Here is a 20,843-nt window from a genome sequence, read left to right on the forward strand (position 1 = left end):
AAGTCCCGTGAGGAGCGGCTGAGGGGGCTGGCGGTGTTTAGCCTGCAGGAGGCTCCAGGGTGACTTTATCCCACTCTACAACTCCCTGGCAGGAGGGAGCAGCCTGGTGGGGGTCGGGCTCTTCTCCCAGGCCGTGACAGGACGAGAGAACATATTCATAGAACTCATACTCTCAAACTGCGCCAGGGGAGTTCAGGGTGGACATCAGGAGGAGTTCATAGAAAGGGTGATTAGACACGGGAATGGATTGCCCGGGAAGCGGTGGAGTCACCGTCCCTGGAGGTATTTAAGGGAGGTGCGGACGTGGCGCTCCGTGCCGTGGTGTGGCTCACACGGTGGTGTCGGGCCGTGGGTGGACTCGGTGATCCCGGGGCCCTTTCCAGCCTCACTGATCCCGGGATCCCGTGGATTTCAGCCGGCGGGGGGCGCTGCGCATGCGTGCGGGGCTCCCGCTGCGGCGCCTCGTCCGTGCGCCGCGCGCCCCCTGGTGGTGCGGCGTGAGGGGCCGGGGCCGCCATGGTGGCGCGGGCGCTGTGGGTGCTGCTGGCGGCGCTGCGGGCGGGCTGGTGCCTCCTGCCGCAGAGCGGGTACCTGCACCCCGACGAGTTCTTCCAGGCACCCGAGGTCATGGCAGGTAAGGCGTGCGCCCGGGACGGGGTGCTCCCGCGCGGGCTCGAGGGAACGCGAAGCGGCGCGGCCACGGGCGCCGTGTCCCGCACCGCCGGCCAGGCGGGTGTTCCCGAGGGATCCCGCTCTGTCACACAGCGAGTCCCGCAAGCCGGGCAGGAGAGGATCCGCAGGGCTGGCCGGGTGGGTGGGTTCCTGCTCTGTTCTGTCACAGCGAATGGCGCCTCGAGCCACATTACTGTGAAAGGCTTCTCGATGTTTTGTAAAAATGAATGGTACGCTCCTAAAAATGTCACGGTTCACACCAGCTTCTAAAGTTTAGGAGCTGCTCTGTATTGTGATACCTCTTATACCAAGTAGTATCCCTAATGCTGAATTAGTGAATAAAATATATTATCTATATGTATTTTTTTATTATCAATATGTATTTTTCTCTTCCTCTGTAGGAGATATTTTAAATCTACAGGTCTATTATCCATGGGAGTTCCTTTCCAACTCTCCTTGCAGAACAGTTGTTTTCCCATTAATGACATCAGGAGTTACGTACTGGGTGATCAAGTCTTTGCAGCAGTTGGACATATGTTCAAGTTGCATCAACAGCTACACTCTCCTTGTATCTCCTCGCCTGCTCTTTACAATCTTTTCTTTCATACTCGACTATAGCATTTATCGATTGGCCCCTTTCTGGGGAGCAGATCCGTGGAAAGCGCTGGTACTTCTTGCTGGATCCTATGTCACGCTGGTGTTTTATACAAGAACGTTTACCAACACACTCGAAGGACTTCTCTTTGCTCTTCTCATGGTACTGGTTTCTACAAGGAAGTCCAGTGGATGCTCAGCAGAGCCTACGAGCAGCTCTCTCATAGGTGTCATAACAACTGCTGGGTTTTTCAACAGGCCAACCTTTCTGGCATTTGCGCTAATGCCCCTGCTTTACTGGGCCAGTTTAATTGTTGACTCTCAAAAGAGCATTAAAACTCTCATAAACCACTCCTTGCAGTTTATCCTATGTGCATGTTTTACTGCTTTTGTTTTCATAACTGCTGACACCTTCTATTTTACTTCCGTGAGCTTAGACAACCTCTACAGCACGAACAAGAGCAGCCTAATTGATATAATTGTTCAATTACATGACAAAATGGTAGTAACCCCCTTCAATTTTCTCAGCTATAATCTTAATCCTCATAATCTTGCACTGCATGGAAGTCACCCACGAGTTACACATTTTACAGTCAATGGAGTAATGCTGTTTGGTATCTTACATATTCTGGCCATTGGTGCTGGCTTTAAAATGCTAAAGAAATATGTCCACCAGTTAATGCTGGTCAGATGGTGTTGCCGTGGGCTGCCTGGACTCTTGGTGCATTCCGAGGGCAGTCCAACATTGCTGCTGTTTTATTTTGTTCCTTTGGCATTTCTCTCCCTGTTCAGTCACCAGGAGCCTCGGTTTCTCATCCCTCTCATCCTGCCATTGGTCCTGTTCAGCGCGTCACCAAACAGAGCCGTGAAATGGAAACTCCTCGTTGTTCTGTTCAACCTTCTGGGGGCACTTCTGTTCGGGTGCTTGCACCAGGGAGGGCTCATTCCCTGTTTGTTTCACTTGGAGCAGCTCATCCATTCTCCAGAGTCCTCAAGCCATCTGCGGCACTACACTCTGCTCTTTGCACACACCTACATGCCTCCAAGGTCTCTGCTCAATATCAAGAAGACAGATGTGCATGTGGAAGTCATTGACATGGCTGGCGCTGGAGAAGAAGCCCTCTGCCAGACAGTACAGCAGCGAGCAAGCAATTTTACCTGCAGTGACTGTCACATCTTTATTATAATCCCTGGTACTGTCAGAGCCACAATTACAAAATGTGGTGTCTCATTCAAGAACGAGACTTTGATATTTCCTCACTTATCAATGGAAGACCCACCACAAATACCTGTCCTAGCCAGTGGAAATTGGAGGAGTCAGTTAGGACTTTACATCCTTGAGCTAAACAGATCATCAGAGCCTTTAGATTTTAGGAGAACACAGTTTTAGTCCTTTGCTTCATTTGGGAGATGTCTGATGGTGGTGTGAGACCTTCCTCTTTCATACACCCCCCTTTCAGCATCCCCAGTGGCACTGGGAGCTTTCCCATATCTCTATATTCCCATTCCTCACACTGTTAGGGTAGCCACTTCTGGACAGAATCTGCTTAAAATTCAACTTACTCAGCCCTGTGGTATTTCATATGAACTTTTGTAATTCTCCTGATGAGAGAGGGTGAATTCGGAGCCCACAAAAACTGTGATTGAAGCTTAGCTATTTCCATGTGAGGTTTATTTTTGAAAGCTCTAATAATCTGGCAGGGTTTGAGGACTGTGGGGTGTTTACTGATAATAGGCATTAATTCAGCTGCTGGAGAGAGGTTACAGTGTTAGACAAAAGCTGGTCTGACTCAGTAATCTGTTATTTTATGTTCTTAAAAATTCATTAGACCGGACTGCAGTCACCACTGCCTTGGGTGGGTCTGTCTTGAAAAATCTCCAGCACTGATCTGGCAGAATCTGATTTAGAACACGGAGGATGCTTCAGCCTAAATACTTGTGCTAAATCCTAAAATCCAAGCTTTGCCTGTTTAGCCTTCCTTGCCACAGTTCCATCCTCGTGAACGTGCTACCCACGTACCGCCCCGGGCGGCTCAGGAGGGCAGCACCGTGATGGCATTAAGCGTGTGCGGTGTTCTGCAGCTGCAGCTCGGGCACATCTTCCCTTGCGCGCTCCCGCCGCTCGTCTCGCAGCCGTCGCTGCTCTGTCACGACTGTCACCCCGGCAGAGCGTGCGGCAGGTCCTGCGGGAGCTGGATCGAGGAGCTGCGCAGACAGAAAGCGGGTAACTGGGAGGGATTTGATCCTTCGTGCCATTGGACCAGATGCACCTCTGAACGGGCTCAGCACAGGTCAGAGATCCCCCGGTTCTGCTGCCGTGGAGGGAAGGCAGCCTCGAGGGAGGAGCCGCATCCCCTGCGCCCCCTCCCCGTGCACTGACTGCTCCCCATTAAAGCAGCTCAATGACAGCAAAGTGGCAATGACAGCTCCTATCCTGGCTTTCCACTGGACAGCAGTCTCCTTTTAAACTGGACACCAACAACTGGGCTTCAGCTGACAATGATGCATATGCTCAATAGCACAGCATGACCTACAGTATTTGGTTTTGCCTCCGTGAACTTCTGGATCCAAAACATCCTGCCTTGGCACATGCATTGTAGATCAAGCCTCTCTCTCTGAAACAAATCTGACACTTGAATTATTTCTGCTTGCAAAGGTGGCAATGCTTCTGGCAGTTCTTCACCCACACAACCTTACATAAGGTCTTAAGAGCCAGGTTTTCAACAGAGACAAGAATAACACAGGCTGATGCCAGGCTCTAAGGAGAATCTAGGAAAAATGAATGTATTAATTATTTGCCTGTATTTTGCAAGCTATAGGTATGACCTAGATGTCTAGGGAACATAGCTCTTGTTCTTTTGTAAAGCGTTTTGTCTTGTGTTGCCTGTATGTTCATCCCACATCCTTCACTCTTCACTGCTGCCTGCCTGTAAATTAAAGGTGCGTGCTTGGGAGGAGGCAGGGGGAGAGAAGGTGCCTGTCTTTGTACTGGTGACTCACTAAGTAGTGTAAGTAGTTGTGAAAGCATTGTGACAGCAAATGTATTTTCCAAGTTAATTTTCTTTTTGCTGTCTTACACTGGGACAACACAACTGTGTGCCACAGCTGGTACTCCATGTCCTGCTTCCTATCTTCAGCTTTCTTAAACAACTTAAATCTTGAACATTATTTTCATAAAACTTACGAATTCTGGCAGTCTGAGTGGGGTACATCTTGAAACTCTTGGGGGATGTAATGGAGCACCATTCCCATAGGATGATGACTTCTTTACCACTGCACAGGTAACCTGCAGAGAGCCAGCAACAGAACCTGGACTACAAATACCAGCTCAGATTAACAATATACTGCTTCTGTCTTGCCAGCCAGACCTTTGAATTTACACTGTGGATGCAGTTTCTCCATCCATGCTGGAGGTTTAATTTTACCAGCAATGCAGGAAACTATCTCAGACAAAGTACAAGGTTCTTCTCACCTGGGATGATAAAAGGAGTGGAAATGACCCTCTCCAGTTAACTGATCCTCTACTCAGCTGGATCAAACAGTGAAACATGCTCTGAAGGAAGGTTAACTGCTGTAGTGTCATAGATGTCATCAGATACAGTGTCTTAAGCAAACCTGCCCTAGGCATTACACGTGATGGATGCATCATTTTCCATTATATATCTGTATTTTCATTTATATGTAGAATGGCTCTATTGGTCATTTGTTTTCTCTGTAAACCTTTCTTGCTACAGTAGTCTTGAGGTGTGCTTTTAGGATAGCTACTGAATCTCTTCTACCTTCCTGTAAGATGTCTGTTATCCTATCCATCATCATCACTTAAAACCCTTTTTGTAACAAAACTGTATCAAATATAGAGTATTACTCCTGTATACACAGACATTGTTACAGGTACTCCTGTGATAATTGCGATTTTATTTCAAGTTTCTTATCAAGCGCTTAAAGTGACAATCTTCACAGCATTGTGGGTGATTATAAAGTGAGTCTGCTTGTTCCTGAGAACCGTGGGAGATGTATACTGTCCTTGAAATGGAAATCCATGAAACCGATGAGGAGCAGCTTCCCGTGTTCATGCTTTCCCGAGGAGTCGCTCCAGGCCACGCGATGAGGAACGCACCGTCCAGTCCGCAGCCCGGGCACGGCCGGGGTCCGGAGCGGCTGCCGGGGCTCCGCTGTCACCTGCTCCCGGGCCCCTTCACCCGCCGGTTCCAACGCGCTCCGTGCGCTCGGCGCAGGGAAGCGGCGGCGCTTCCGATCTCCTCCGCGGCGCTGTCCGCGGCTGCCTCCCGCTCGAAGCGGCGATCACGGTGCTGATCCGGGGCGGCGGCCGCGGCCCGGCCCGCGCGGCCACGGCCACCCCCGCGCGCGGGCGCCGTCCTTGAGCTCGGCGAGGAAGGCGTCGCGCAGGCGAAGCAGGCGCGGGGCCAGGTCGCGCTGGCCGCGGGTGAGGGCGCTGGCGGTGACCCGGGCGGCGGCGCGGATGGGCCGCGACTCCGAGAGCCGCTCCACGAGCCGCGGGCTGGAGAGCAGCACCAGCAGCGCCCGCAGCAGCGCCATGGCCGCCGCTCTCGCGAGACCCGGCGCCCCAGCGGCCCCGCCCGCGGGGCGGCCCGCGGCTCTCGCGAGAGGGGCCGCACGCCCCGCCCCGCCGCGCTCGCGAGAGCCGCGCATCGCCTCGCCATTGGCTGCGCGCCTGGCGGCCGCGGGGCGCGTGCGCGGGAAGGCGGCGGAGGGCGGCCGGGCCGGGGTTGTCGGTCCGTCCTGCGCTGCGCGCGGCACGGCCGGGCCGGGCTTGTCGGTCCGTCCTGCGCTGCGCACGGCACGGCCGGGCCGGGCTTGTCGGTCCGTCCTGCGCTGCGCACGGCACGGCCGGGCCGGGGCTGTCGGTCCGTCCTGCGCTGCGCACGGCACGGCCGGGCCGGGCTTGTCGGTCCGTCCTGCGCTGCGCACGGCACGGCCGGGCCGGGGTTGTCGGTCCGTCCTGCGCTGCGCACGGCACGGCCGGGCCGGGCTTGTCGGTCCGTCTTGCGCTGCGCACGGCCGGGCCGCGCCGCCATGAGCTCCGGCGGCACGCTGAGCATCCTGCGCAGCGACTCCTACGCCGAACTCAGCCAGTACCGGGACCAGCATTTCAGGGTGAGCCGCGGCCGGGGGCGGGCGCCGCGCGGTGCGGCCGGGCCGGGCCGGGTCGCGAGGTAACGCTGTGTCCTTGCGGCCCAGGGGACACGGTACGACCAGGAGCGGCTGCTGAGGAAGAGCTGCACACTGTACGTGGGGAACCTCTCCTTCTACACCACGGAGGAGCAGATCCACGAGCTCTTCGGCAAAAGCGGCGACATTAAGAAGGTCATCATGGGGCTGGACAAAGTAAAGAAAACCGCCTGCGGCTTCTGCTTCGTGGAGTATCCTTGTGCAGCGCGGCAGGAGCGGTCAGGGTGTGGGTGAAGTGCTCTGCACTGCAGGCTCTGAGTCACCGGGGAGTTCTCCGAGGATAAAATTAATCATTTGCTAAAGCGTCTGTGGGAGACCCGGGTGAGAGAGAGCAATGCTGGGCTCACGGTTGGACTTGATGATCTTACAGGTCTTTTCCAGCCGATTCTGTATTAGAGCATACACTGCATGTGGAGTGGGCTTAGCAGATTGCTTTCACTTTGATACTTTAACCCAGACATCTCTTAGGTAGTTGACCTCTGCAGTAAATTCATACTCTCCTTGCCGAGGTAAAAAGGTCTTTCTTTTCCTACAAAGACACGTGTAAAGTTTCCGTTGACATTTTTCATCCCTGTTGTGTGACTTCATTATGTGCACATTTCTGAGGATCATTCACTGCTTCCAGTGAACTCACCAGACTGGTGAAAGTTTGCAGCATGAACGGAGCATGCCTGGGGCTTCCCATTCTTTAGCAATAGAGCTTTGTTCTGTTAAATGTCGGCATGATTGACAAACTTTTTAATGCTTGAATTGCTGCATGTTTCACCCTTTCACTGGCAATTTTCCTAGATGGTGTAACTTCATAAAAGTGGTTCAAGCAAAGACTTGGTTTTGTAGCCCATTTGGTATTGTTCATTTTCCCATGTGGTGAAAATAGAAGTCCATTTTTTCATTAACGTATTCCTAAGGTATTATGCCAGAGGAGATGCTGAAAATGCCATGCGATACATCAACGGGACCAGACTCGATGACAGGATCATAAGGACAGACTGGGATGCAGGGTTTAAGGAGGGTAGGCAGTATGGCCGTGGACGATCAGGGGGGCAGGTAGGTTGTTGTACAGACTGGGGTTTTAAGGGAATGGTGACTTTGCCAAACTTCTTGATTTTGAATGAATACAGAACAATTTCAGAAATAGCAGTTTAGGAGTCACTGTTTAAGATAATGCTGGAAGACACCTGATCAGTGCCAGTATAGTCCACTAGGAATAAATAACTCTTCTGTAAATTTCATCAGGAGTACTTGCAGAAACAACTCTTGGCTGCCTGGGGAGGTAATGCTTTTAAGTAAGCCCAGAAAATGTAAGGGGGCTGTCAGGAACACACAGGACAGCAGTTGGCATACCCCAAGTGGAGCAGGTGGCAGTGGCTTCTGCTGCCAAAGCCCAAGGCTGGCCATCCTTGCTTGGGCTGTGTTGGTTAGAGAGTCCCCAGGCACAATGAAAAAGGAAGTTGGTTGATGATATTCTGGGCTTCTGCATGATGCACTTTACCTTCTGTTTGGTCAGACAGCTCCATGTAGCCACTTACATGTTGTGATGTCAGTATGACTGTATTCTGATGCTGTAACAGTTTTTGAGAAATTGTTTTTCCTTGTCTTTTCTGGACTTCCCTTTCTCCCTGCTTCGTTAGGTCCGAGATGAATATCGGCAAGACTATGATGCTGGAAGAGGTGGCTATGGCAAAACTGTTCAGTGCCAGTGACTCCTCAGCCTCACAAGAGAACCAAATCTGCGTAGTAAATGTCCCCAGGCACAAAGTAGGTCTGTTACACACAGTTCACAGAAACTCCGATCCACGTTCCTGTGAGCACATCCCGTGTTCAATACCTCTTTGTTTTAATACCAGGATCCAAAGCACTGCAGAGGACCTGGGAGCAAGGCTTTAAGCATTCGAGTGCTGAGGCTTTGGTCTCGAAATGCTGCTATAACTTACTGAAAGGAGCAAAGATGTAATGTTATGGTGCTTTTTTTTTTCCTCTGGCAAAACTTGATTTTTCTACTGGGTTTTGTTTACATTGGTATCACAGGGTGTAGAGCAGTGATAAAGGATGATTGGTGGATGTTTCACAGAGGAAAGCTAAAGGCAAAAAGCCTCAAAAGGAAGTGGAATTTATAAGGAAATTTTTCAATTTCTAGGGAAGACTTTTAAGTTGCAGATTTTCTGGCATTACTGGGTTAGAATCCTTTTCTGCTGATGCTGTTCCTAGAACGTTTACATGAACAGCCATAATAAAACAAATTAGATTGAATTCAGGAATCATGAAGTGAGAAGCAGAGAGCAGGAAACAGACCTCTGCTGTCTTCTACAAAGTACAGTTATGATTGCCTGACAGAGAAGAGCAAATACAAGAGTTACAGTACTATTATTTCACCATTTGAGTATTAGTATTTTGCCCCATCTGGTATACCTCTACGGCCTTAATATTTGAGGACAGTATTTTCCCTGTGCCTGTAAGGGTTGCATGAAGCCAAATTAACCCCAAAATGGGATGTTTGAGGAACTGGGTTTATAATGAGAAAGTTTCTTCCCAAAACAGGTTTTCTATTTGAGAAATTTGATTTCAGACAATTTAAAAATAGAAATAAAAGAGTTTTGGGAGGAGTTTTGCTTTCTACTGAGCATGTCATAAGAATGGTAAAAGGATTTCAGGATTGTGTAGCTTGTGTTTGGTTTTTCTCTTTCCTTGCTGGATCCTATTCATACTGCTTGTTGATATCTTGGAATTTTGATGTACTGCAGATGTTGGTTTAAAAAATGTGATCCAAGATCAAGGAAGTTGACTTGCTGAAATGGAATAGTTCAAAAAGAACTGTTACAGGGCTTTGAAATTTCTTCAGGGACTTCTGAGTTTCGTATAAATGGCAGTTCTAGTTTTGTGCAAATACCTTGCTCTCCATGACTCATTATAAACTTTCAAAGGTGTACAAAAGTTGAGCTTTACTCACTGAAGGTATTGTAGGAAATTTTGATGTGTTTCCTACATACAGTTAATCACAACCGTTACTGTAAATTAAAAATTAAAAACTAAAAAACTCTTACTGTAAATACAAGTGAGATTGAACAACTCCTTACTTAGGAAGTGTGAGTTTAAGGTTTTTGGCACGTCGAGTAAAACTAGACTTTTGGGATCATTTGGTGCTGGTTTGTAAATAAGCTTTGAACAAAATTACCTTTTCCAATATATGAGTTGACTATGAGTTTGACTATGAGTTTACAGCATGTAATCTGCTCTAGAACACTGCTGGAATTTATTTTTTATTGTATCAATTTTTTATAAAAAATATGTTACCAAAAACTCTAAAGTCACTTTCTTTTAAATAAAGCTGCAACATTAAAATGGTTTGTTACTTTTTTTTTTTTAAATCAGTGAACTAAAGACTCTTGGTTACATCCTTTGTTTTATTCTCTTTTAAGATAGAAAGAATGAATATTCTTTCCCTTTGATTGAATTTTCAGGCTTGTTCTGTTCTTACCTGGATTCTGAAAGGTGTTTGGTTAATGCTCTTCATTCTGGTTTGAATTTCTTTGGATTACAGGACAGAAATTGTTTCTTGATAGTGAAGTAAATGTGAAAGTCTTTGCTGTGTAAGAAGTAATTTTCAAGATGATCTTCCTTATAAAAATGAGGTCTAAAATTGTTTCTTTATTGTAAGTACTACTGGTACTTCTCAAAAAGTCATTCTCAGATGGAGGTGGTAATAAGATTGTCTGTCACAACAATCATTGTTCTTTGCTGCTTATGTGCAATGAGGCTGGAAAGAGTATGTTTTAAAGTAAAATTTTCTGTTTTGAGAGATACCAATCACAATGGGATTTAAAGCCACATGATATGTCATGTGAACTCTTAGAATCTCAAAAGCTCAGTATAGAGGAAATTGAACATGGTTTGATTGTTGCCTTCCCTAACTGAAATTGCATCTGTGTCTGCAGAACCTAGTGCTTAATGAAAGGAACTGAATCAAGTCTTTGAAAGTTCCCTGGGGACTTCAGCTTTTTGGCACGCTGGTGCATTGTGATTAGGTTGTCTTGGAAGGACAGAATCTCCCATGCTTCTTGGACAAGCTACTTCATTACAATTAGAAGCACCTTCTTGGAAGTTCAAACTCTGTGTTAGTGTTTCTAAGTACTTGTTCATCATAATTAGCTACTTTTATGGGATTGTATCCATAAAAAAACCCAGCAGCTAAGAATATGAATGGAAACTTAGATATGCCTTGATGGAAGGGAGGCTGTTAGAAGTTAGAGTAGTGACAGCTTTGGTCTCTTCCTCAGAGTGGTGCAGGCTCATGGGCTGATTTACAAACCTTTCTTAGGCAGCAATGGCTGCAAATAAGGTTTGTATTCATGACATTTGAGTCTGGGAATTACAGGGTAAAATCAGTGGAGTGTAAAAGCATTAGAGACATTTGTTTTCAGTGACTGACACAATAATCCTGTTAGCATTGTCTCAGGGCAGGCTCATTCCAAGGTGGTCTGTGTGTTAGGTTACTTCACTGGCCCGTGCAGCAGACAAGTTCTGCTCAGGTTGGTGCAGGCACAACAACTGTTGATGTTAACAGTCCTTTCTATGCAGAGAATTAAAAAAAACAAAACAAAAACAACTGAAACTATTTAAGCTAATATCCATCGCCTCATCTTCCACATCTTGTCAGATTAGGCTTCTTGTGAAGGAAAAAAATTGATGAAAACTACTAAAATTGACATGGTTTGTATATGGTTTCATTTCTAGAGGAAAGACAGTCCTACTCAAAGGAACACTGTCCACAGGGACTAACCTGCTCATAAACTCTTGTCTATCACAGGTTGTACCTTATGCCAGAGCATATAAATGAAGACAAATTAGGGTGTGTGTTTTAATTTGCACTCTCAGGTTTCTCCTAGCTGAGTGTATTTGGTACTTTCAGGTAAGTCTAGGGCCTTACCAATGTCGGTGGTGTATCAAAATATTGGTGGAAATGGTGGAGAGAAGTGTCCTGGGCTTCAAAACGTGTTTTAGAATCCATGAAATGATAATATTTGTATTTAAGACTGTGTAGCTGCACAAAGATATGAAGTATGTTGCAGCCCTGCCAGTAGAGGATGGTTACATGAGAAGAAAGTTTGAGAAGAAAGTTTCTCAAGATCTTGAGAAACACCTTTCTGAAAGCAGGAGAGATCAGTTCTTGTATCAGGGTTCCACAATTTATGAAGATGACCTTCCTGCCACTCTGCTTTCCAGCCTGCCTTCTGAGACAAAGATGTGCTTTACTTCACTGAGGTAATATCATTCTCCAGGTTTATTTCAGCTTCCACCTGAAGGCCTTTTGAGTGTCTATTTGAGTTCTTTACAGAAAAAATAAATAGGAAGCCAAACTCTTCCTTGCAGCTGGAGTAGCAGGTGAGGTGAGATGTGGTGAATGTTTCCTTCAGCAGGAGGGTGAAGTTCAGTGTGGAGCCCCCAGGGGCAGCGCAGGTGAGGGGTCCATGGCCTCTGGTGGTGACACCGCCACCGGCAGGGGGTGGCTGCTGGAACCCGGGGGTGGCACTCGGGGCAGGGGCTGCGGTTATGCTGTGGAGATTTTGCCTCGGTTTGGTTGGAGAAATGACCAAAAACCTGATTTTCATCCAAGAGAAGTCTGTAGACTGTTTTTTAGAGTGGAAGCAAATGGAGGTCAGGATTTGCAGATTTGTAGCCCTTGGCTGTTTCTCTCTTTAGCTTGGTTACCTTTTCCACTGGATATTGCAGTTTGCAGTGTCTGTGGTAACTTCTTTCCCTGTTCCCAGCAACCTCTTTGGGTTTTGCCAAAGCACACCCATGATACTGGAGGAGGGCTTGACCCCATCCGTGCTTCAGATGGCCAATCCACGCTTCACAATCTCACATAAATTGTAGTTTATGTTAACTCTGCCAGCAAATCTTCTTGGGGCAACATTCTGTTTTTTGGTCTCTAGCACGTTTTAAATTGAAGTTCTGTATTGCATACAAAGTAAATGTCTGCAGCTTGACAAGAGGTTAGGCAGCACTTAAAATGTCTGGTTTGTTTCTCTGGAGTCACAGTAGTTCCTCAGGGACTTTGCAGGCTTAAATGTCTGTTGCTTCTGAGTATCCTTGTGTGAAAGTGCCCTTTTTTTAATGTTAGGAATTTTTTATCTGATTCATATGGTGCTGATGCTATTTGTGACAAGCCTGTGGTGGATGAGGTGTCCTCAGTCCTAGAGCTGACAGGGCTGTCTTTGCTAACTCTAATGTTTTTCCCAACACAGTAACAGGTGACAGTAAGGAAGACACACAAGTAGGTGCAGCAATCTCAATGTGCATGACATGAGTGAAATGTAGGTTATTATTTTTCAACATCTGAAGAACAAATATGAGTTATTCCTGGTGTAGGGTTTTATTTCCTGGTTTGAGTATGCTACAGCAAATGCTTTTGAAAACCCTTTCATGACTGTTCAGTAAGAGTTGCAGTTCTGCTTGAATATTCCTCCCAGAAGCTTTCTCTTTGTCCTCCAGTGCTCATCTCTGACTACATAAAACATGTTTGTATATTCTGTTAACCTCCAACCAAGTCTAGGCAAAACCAGTTGTTTCTGCCCTGACAGGAAAAGCTACCACTGTTCCAGAAGCTGTATGAGGGGCTGAGTCAGGATTTCAGGCACCAAGTTGCATAGAGAGAAAGTGCAATACCTTCCATCAAAAACCAGTGTGTTTACTCAGTTAATGACTGAGAAAACATCCTTCTTGTGTGCCTTTATGAGGATGTTTGTGAAAATAAGACTATATATTAAATAATTTTGTTGGGGTTAATTTGTTTAATTAGAGCTATCTCTGATTTCCTTTTCAAGGTGGGCCATCTATTAATTCTTCTGGGACTGACATGTTTGCAGTAGAATAGTAATGAACCACAACTTTTGTTTTTTCAGGTATAATTAAAAGACATTTTCTCAAAGCATAATTTGAAAACAAATGGGAAGTAAGATTCGCTATTTTGCTGTTTATCAGTTGCATGCAACATAAATATCAGAATAAATTAGCCTAATTGAGTCAGATTGTCCTTGTGTTTCTGGACAATGAAGCTTTTCCCTTCTCGACTAATCTTCCTGGAAGCAAAAGAGAGCAAAGAAAATTCCAATTTTCTAGTTAGAAAGAGGTAAGAAATAGGTAAGAATATTTTAAGTGTTAATAATTCATACTTGTATTATTATAGTTGTACATCTATAGCTCATATGCACTTCTAATGGCATTAGATTGTTTCAGTTTTCTGACTTTATTACTTTAAAATAATGCTTCTATTATTTTATGCTTTGTGTCTTTATTTTTATGGGGAATATTCCTGTTTTGAAAAATGTTGCTATTCTTCAGATTAATTGATTATAAGCTGGTGCTTTTTGTTTTGTGTTTGATTTTCTGCAATATAATTGTTTCACACCTTAAGTTACTTTTTTGAAGACGAAAGCCCTGTCAGCTGGTCCTGCTGCCACAAGGTGTCGTGAGAAGCCGTGTCTGGCTCCAGGATGAGTGGGAACTGCCAGGAATCTTAGTGAGCTGAGGAGCTGTTGTGGAAGGAATAATGTGTTCTGAAAACGTCTCATTTCACTGTGCAGCTGAGGCAGTGTCTGCGTTTCTTGAATAAACTCTTGCATCTTAGAATTTTGCTAGAAACAAAAGTGTCTGGTGACTGATTAAATGGTCTTCTACATGTCTTGAAGCAGCAGAGTTAGGAGTGCCTTAAGGTTGCTGATGTGTAGGATGCCTCACAACACCAAGCACCGTACAACTGAGAGATTGTGCAGGCTGGCAAAGGACTGGCTTGTGGTTTGGGTTTTGTAGGGATTTTTTCCCCCTCTGAATTTACTCCAGTAAGAGGAGAAATATATTTCCATGAACTGGAAAGAACTTCTTCCCATTAAATCTGCACTTTTTCTTCTGCTTTAAATTCCCAGCTGAATTTGCTCTTTGGAATCTACATATTAATGTGAAAAAGCCTTCAAGCAGCAATCTTAAAAAGTTCCATCCTGCACAGATGCCAGGAGCAGGTGTGTGCTGGTGTCTGAGCTTGCCAGTGGGAAACTCAGCAGAGATTCAGAGTTACTCAGGCCTCTCACACTCACTCTGTGAGTCATGGTGGATGTTTTGATGAATTGTTTTATAGGGTGCAGTCTTGTCAGGAACTTCATTTTATCTCCCATGTAGTTCAGTGAGATATGTGTTCATAGTGCTAAAGTACTGAATGTGTTTTAATGAACTTAATCTACTTATTTCTCCATAAACAAAACATGTAACATGCTGGCATGCCAGGGGAATTCTTGAAATGCCTTTGGAAGCAGCGCTGATTCCTGAGTTATATCTCAAAGTGAGTTAGGGAAGCTGAGCATAACAGTATTACAAAAAGTAGTGAGTGCCTTTTGAGAGGCTTTCCAAAAGTTCCTCAGGATAATTGTCCATAATCATGTGCAGGACAGAATTTTTCTCAGAATCCAGGGCCATGATGGCCAGCAAATATTACTTGGTTTACAAAGTTTGACAGGAAAGACATTGTTTCAGAAGAGTGCAGAAACCTGGAAGGATATGAAAAGTGAGGGAAGATTCCAGCTAGTTTGTCAGTAATTCAGGTTCTAGACACATAATGGTCATCAAAGAGAAATTACATATTAAAAGAGGCCCAGAAGCCTGGATAAAAATGTGGTGTTCATCAACAGTGTTGATTCTTTGTTTAATCATAAATTTTCCCCTAAAGATGTTTAATTGAACTTAAACAGGCGTGAGAGTGACTCATTCCCTGTTACAAAACAAATCACTTTGGTGTCTGTGGAGGAGTGGTGCTGTTCCTCCTGCCTGGGCCAAGTGCTGGGCAGGCTGGAGCTCTCTCTAAGCAGTGGCACAACTCCCTCCTTGGCTACACTGTGGAACAGAGCGAGAGAATGAGCCAGGGCTCCAACTTCAGACAAATCTGAGGGTAATTAACAATTCCCAGATGAAGAGTTGTCGAGAGAGGAAAAAACATGCAAAGCTGAGTGCTGCAAGTAGCAAAGCTTTCAGGTGCTCAAGGCTGTGATGGCCCCTGACAGTGGAGTTGGCTGGGCAGCACTGCACAGAGCTGGTTTGCACTGGAGGTTTACAGATATGTCCACATGAAGTTTAGTCTGCACTGAATTTAATGTGGGAGTGCTGGAGTCTGTATTTCAGGTTTTTAATATTTTACATTTTAATAGATTTTAAGGGAATATGTTAGTGTACATAAAATGCAGAATTACCTTTCAAGAATTGCTTTTTCAGTATTAGCCAGGAGTTTATACTGGGCTAGGCAATTAACAAGGAAGTTCTCCTCTCTTAACTGCATATCATTACAATCCTTGGAAATGAGCTTTGTTATTTCCAAATACACAATACCTGAACAAAGTAAAGTGTAAGTGTAGTGTAATAGGGCTTTTTAAAAAGCAAGTTTTAATTTTTTTTTAAATTCTAAGGTGTAATTGATTTTCTAGTTTAGAAAGCATATAATAAAAATGCATTTTGTGTTAACATTTTAAAATAATACATTATTTTTAAACATTTTTTATTGCTGAATATGTTGTTGCCAGAACTCCTATCAGTGACAGTATAACTTACAGTAGAGATGTGAGAGACTAAAACTGCAAAGGAATAGTGGTGACAAAAGCTAGAGGTAAAGCATCAATTTCTATTCATCCTTCCTTTTAAATGGAGGAAAGGTGTTCTGCATTTGTAAGGATTACATTGTTGCTTTTCAGACATGATTCTGATGGGTATTGAAAGAGGGAAGGTATAAAATGTCATTATGTCATTAGGAATTCTAGTTCCATTCAAATAGGAAATGTTCTATTTATGATCCTTAAAGAAAGCCCTCAGGTCATGAACAGTATTTCCATTTGTTGAGAAAAATGTCAGAATAGTTTCCTGAAAGTCTGTACAAAATGAATGTTCCTTTTGAAGCCTTTATTAATTCAGTTTCTAGGCACATTTAAAAAATCATTGAAGAATTAATAAAAGCTATGTGTAAAATTACATGAAACAACCTCTGTGAAATTCCAGTGTTTTTTTAGAGTATTCACAGGTTAGTTTTTGAGTGAAATAACTGTTTTCAGTGGGCCTGAACTTCTTAGTTGAATATAGCACAAAGAGGACCCACTTTTCCTTTGATTTTTTTTAGGGTTTGTGAAGAATTAATTCAGAGACATTCATGGCATTACTGTGTATAGGCCAGGGAAGAGAATGGGAGACAGAGTTTTTGCTGTCATATGTGGGGGACAGTTTTTTAAGAGAAAAGGATCTCAGTTTCTAGATGTGAGTGACATTAGAAAATTTTTGCTAAGTGTGCTGAGCACTTGAATTTCTGAAACTTCATATATGTGAGGTTATTTTCTTTATAAAGAAAACACATCCTATGAACAGGGCTATAAACCTAGAAGTGAAAAGCTTTTTGCATCTACTCTTGTATTGGCAGTTCCATAATCTGAGTATGTTGCACCTTTGCAATGGGGAAAAAGGCCCCATATTGATGCTGATGCAACATACATGTCAGCAATGACATCATTGCTGTGCTGCATAACAACATATTTGTCTTTTGAGTTCTGTATGCCATTTATAACATTCACTAGCATCTCTTGATTTTTGTGGAAGGCTGATTATGTTCTGGCCTAACTCTGGTAAGAACAGAGATGTGCTGAGCTGTGTCACTTCTGGACATGAACTGGTGGGTCACTGTGTTATGGAGCTGTACTCAGTGGCTTCACTTTCTCAAGTTCAGCAGCTACAACACAGGGATCTCTGGGAATGACAGCCGTTATTCCTGAACTGTTATTTTTTTTTTCCAATTATGTCCTAACATATCAATGTATTTAAAAAGAAACCTGAATATTTTATTTTTCCCCATGAAGCAAGGAAATTGCAAGTTGATTTTTTTTTATTAAAGCAGTGTGATTCATACTTTCCTTGAAGAATTCCAGTTAAGCATCTTAGGTCTTCTGCTAAATGCTGAAAGAAAAGATTTTAGTGCTTGCCGACTATTTCCCTATTTCTTGGCTAAGCTGTATATATTCACTTACTGATAGCAAATTTTCTGTTTTCTGTGGTTGCAAAGTTTACCACAAGTAGCCTGGCATCCTTCCTGTAAAGGACAGGGACCCAGTCCCATTATCAAAAGCATTTGGCTGTTTCCTCTCCTCCTGTATTAAATGCTGTATGCAGCTGTAATGCAGCTGTTCTGAGTGCAGCAGGGAACACAGAGACAACCTGCTTCAATGCACAGCCCACATCTGTCCTTGGAAGAATTCAAAGTGACAGGAAGCATGCTGAGGCCATATGTCAGCAAGGCAGTGTTCAGAGCAGGCTGCACTGTAAGCACAGGTTTAATTTCTAGCACAGTTTTTGAGGCAGTTGTGTCTGGATCATTAAGAGCAAAAGTTGCCTTCTCTGAATTACCATTATGTGTCAGCAGTTGTTTGACAACTTTGAGCCAACTTGGAAATACTTTCCCCAGAAGCTCATGTTAAACTCTCACACAACTGTTGGGACTTAACTGCATTTCATTCATTTTTGTGTGTGAGCTACCTTTTTATGTATTAAAGAATCAAGAATTTGTAAGTGTTGCCTTTGTTAAGGGCCTTTGCATCTGTGATATGTACTGAAGGGACATTTCCTCTGTGAATGGTCTGGTATCTCCAATATCACTCCTGGGAGACCTGGCAGAGGGACAGTACATTGTCTTTAAAGCACTTCATCAGGTCTTAATCCCTTTTGAGTTTGGGAACACTGAAATGGATTGTCTGTTTGAATGCATTTGACTAAACAATAGCTTAATATGAAAAAAATGGCAACTTTTTCTTGATTCTTAATCAAGAAAAAGGAATGTTCCCTTTCTATTTATCTGATTAAAGGAGCAGTATAAATCAAACAGGAAAAGCTGAAATTATTAATCTCAGTCCTTGGTTGACCTGTATCAGCCAGACATTAACAGGATAGCACAAAGCAGGTTGCCCAAGGCCTTGTCCAGCCAAGTTTTGAACAACATCTCCAAGGAGGGAGACTCCACAACATTTCAGGGCAACGTGTTCTGATTTTTGGGCATCTGTGATAAGAAGGTATTTTCTTGTGTTCACATAGAGTTTCATGTGCTTTAATTGAGAATAGGTTATCAATCAGTTTTGCATGTGAAATTTCCATGTTTTTTGAAAGTGATGCTAGAGTTTGAAGCAATGTGACTTTTTGATTAACTTTTGCTTCCTCTCCATGTTTTCTTCCAGTGTCTCTGCACTAGCTTGCCTACTAGCACAATGTCCTTTCCTGCTTAAAATTCTCCCATATATTCTTTGGCTTATGTTCCAAGCTGCATGGATGATAATACCACATTTGATTGCTCTTCTCTGCATCTGTGTAATTTAATCAGCAGTGCTAGTGAGTGCCTTCTGGGGAGAATTTAATTGATAAAGCCAGATTTGTCTGCTGAAAATGAGGAAAGCATAAGGTGACCTAATGAGAAGCTAAGGCCAAAATATGAACTTCTGGGGAGAAGGCACAGAAAAGCTGCAGATCACTGCCTTGCTGTGACTTGATTTGTGAATGTCAGAGCCACCAAATGTGTGCTATATTCTGCCTCAGAGTCACACATTTAAATTAACTGGGGTAACTCTAATGTTGGAACTGCTGGATGCTGTGACCTGGCCCTCAACTGCATTTGTAGCTGTGCGTTTGCTGCCTGCGATTTTACACAGTGCCTGGCTGGTACTGGATCTTAGGATCATAGAATGGAATAATAGAATCATTAAGGTTGGAAAAGATCTCCAAGTTCATCAAGCTGATGGAACTTGTCAACTGCACCATAGTACTGAGTGCTGAGTATCAAGAGTTCGCATTGCAGTTGGTGTAAAACCTGTGACATCTTCCCAAATAACATAGTTACAGTCAGGATAGTCCCTGGATGGTTGTTAATACTTAGTTAAAATTAGCAAAATATTTTATATTCCGATAAATTTATGATATGCTCTTTGTGACGTGTTTGGCTCTGACCAGTGTGTTCTGTTCACATCCTGTGCTATTTTTAGTAACATTGATTATCCTTCCCCCCACTTCTTCTGCAAAACAGAATGATACATCTTTTTATTGGCACATGTTACTTTCGCACATGGGTTCAGTTTCACCAGTGATCAAAACCAGAAGGATCAGTCACGTGTGAGGAATAGTTTAATCTGAGTGCTGCTGGGCTAATTGGAATGGGCTAGTGGATGTGTGGCCTTTCTTTCTCTTATATATGCAAATGAAAGTGTAATTTTAAACTGGACCCTGTCTTCCTGTTTCCTTCTACTGAAAAGGGACAAAAAGGCAGAACATGTCATTTTTGACAGGTCTTGAATTTGATGATTTTCTTTGGAGAACTGTTTTCTGTAAAATGCGTTTCTGGGACTGTGTTGAGTGGATTGGCTAAGGACCTACCAGAAATGGGGTTAATTCCAGGACCATCAGTGGATGGTGGAAGTCTCTGTTCAGAGCTTCCGGCGGTGGCAGGGAGATCAGCCAGATTCTGTGTTGACATAAGGTTTTTCCCTATGATTGTGCAGAGTGTGCCCCATATTAGCCAAGCTCCAAACAGTATTAATAGATGCCAAACACATTTTCTGCAGCTCTGTGGGAAAGATGTTGAGTGGCAATTTATCACTTTCACTCACTCTGACCCAATCAGACCTACATTACCTGTACAGAAAATTGATTGGGAGGGGATAATTCTCTACAGCTTTTCATGAAGGAAACAGTTACTCATTTATCACCAGACGTAGTCTTTATGGCTGTTTATGATTCTTCTGCTCATGACAGTAGGAACATGTGGGGCCCCAGGAAGTACCAGGCTTCTGAGAGCACTTTGGGAGATACTACTGCAGTGAGTATGAGAGCTTTAAATGCAGGATAGCATGATTTATATCAAGTTTTGGCCATTAATAGTAATTAACATTTTCATAACTGAGTCCAGATTGGACTAGCAGTGACTGCAGATCCAAATTATTTTTCAGTGAGGGGACAGATCCGAGGTGAGTTTTGAGAAAGTTCACAAGAGCACATCACAGATATATAATTTTAAAAGTATGTGCTGTGATCTTCTCCTTGCTACTGTTGTCATTGAGGCAATGAATGTTTGGGTGAAAGTCCATCTATGTGGATCACTTGCTTCTTTTCATTCTGGTTAACAGTTAGCCTGTATAAGCTCTAATGCTCAGCCCATCTCCTCTGTGTAAGGATAATTTTAATCAATAGAGATAATTTTAATCAATAAGGTGACCTTTACTTTAGGTTGATTAATCTTGTGCTCCTTCTTTTTCAACCCCCCAACTATGCCAGTTGCCTTAATAAAAATATTTTATTTCTCTTGAACTTCTAAAATT

The 20,843-nt window shown here is 44.1% G+C and overlaps 3 protein-coding genes across 3 annotated transcripts; 2 read left to right on the top strand and 1 right to left on the bottom strand.

Annotated features, from left to right (window-relative positions):
- The first annotated feature begins 433 nt into the window (after nt 1-433).
- PIGZ (phosphatidylinositol glycan anchor biosynthesis class Z) lies at nt 434-2,919 on the top strand. Its single transcript, XM_068200721.1, has 2 exons — nt 434-634; nt 1,074-2,919. Exons 1-2 carry the CDS (start codon nt 517-519, stop codon nt 2,654-2,656), a joined length of 1,701 nt encoding a protein of 566 aa, XP_068056822.1. The 5' UTR covers nt 434-516; the 3' UTR covers nt 2,657-2,919.
- A 2,242-nt stretch (nt 2,920-5,161) lies between these two features.
- NCBP2AS2 (NCBP2 antisense 2 (head to head)) lies at nt 5,162-5,859 on the bottom strand. The gene has a single exon (XM_068200722.1). It carries the CDS (start codon nt 5,821-5,823, stop codon nt 5,569-5,571), a length of 255 nt encoding a protein of 84 aa, XP_068056823.1. The 5' UTR covers nt 5,824-5,859; the 3' UTR covers nt 5,162-5,568.
- A 385-nt stretch (nt 5,860-6,244) lies between these two features.
- NCBP2 (nuclear cap binding protein subunit 2) lies at nt 6,245-9,816 on the top strand. Its single transcript, XM_068200724.1, has 4 exons — nt 6,245-6,402; nt 6,487-6,668; nt 7,386-7,524; nt 8,109-9,816. The coding sequence occupies exons 1-4, from the start codon at nt 6,322-6,324 to the stop codon at nt 8,178-8,180; spliced, it is 474 nt and encodes a 157-aa protein (XP_068056825.1). The 5' UTR covers nt 6,245-6,321; the 3' UTR covers nt 8,181-9,816.
- Nucleotides 9,817-20,843: the final 11,027 nt, after the last annotated feature.

The sequence above is a fragment of the Anomalospiza imberbis genome, chromosome 10, assembly GCF_031753505.1.
Source record: "Anomalospiza imberbis isolate Cuckoo-Finch-1a 21T00152 chromosome 10, ASM3175350v1, whole genome shotgun sequence".
NCBI classification, from domain to species: Eukaryota; Metazoa; Chordata; class Aves; order Passeriformes; family Viduidae; genus Anomalospiza; species Anomalospiza imberbis.

What these genes read in the sequence shown, in the direction of transcription:
- PIGZ (XM_068200721.1), top strand. Translation starts at nt 517, where the DNA reads ATGGTGGCGCGGGCGCTGTGGGTGCTGCTGGCGGCGCTGCGGGCGGGC. An exon ending in GGCACCCGAGGTCATGGCAG is followed by an intron (nt 635 to 1,073) that starts GTAAGGCGTGCG and finishes CTTCCTCTGTAG; the next exon opens with GAGATATTTTAAATCTACAG.
- NCBP2AS2 (XM_068200722.1), bottom strand. Translation starts at nt 5,823, where the DNA reads ATGGCGCTGCTGCGGGCGCTGCTGGTGCTGCTCTCCAGCCCGCGGCTC.
- NCBP2 (XM_068200724.1), top strand. Translation starts at nt 6,322, where the DNA reads ATGAGCTCCGGCGGCACGCTGAGCATCCTGCGCAGCGACTCCTACGCC. An exon ending in ACCGGGACCAGCATTTCAGG is followed by an intron (nt 6,403 to 6,486) that starts GTGAGCCGCGGC and finishes CTTGCGGCCCAG; the next exon opens with GGGACACGGTACGACCAGGA. An exon ending in GTGGACGATCAGGGGGGCAG is followed by an intron (nt 7,525 to 8,108) that starts GTAGGTTGTTGT and finishes CTGCTTCGTTAG; the next exon opens with GTCCGAGATGAATATCGGCA.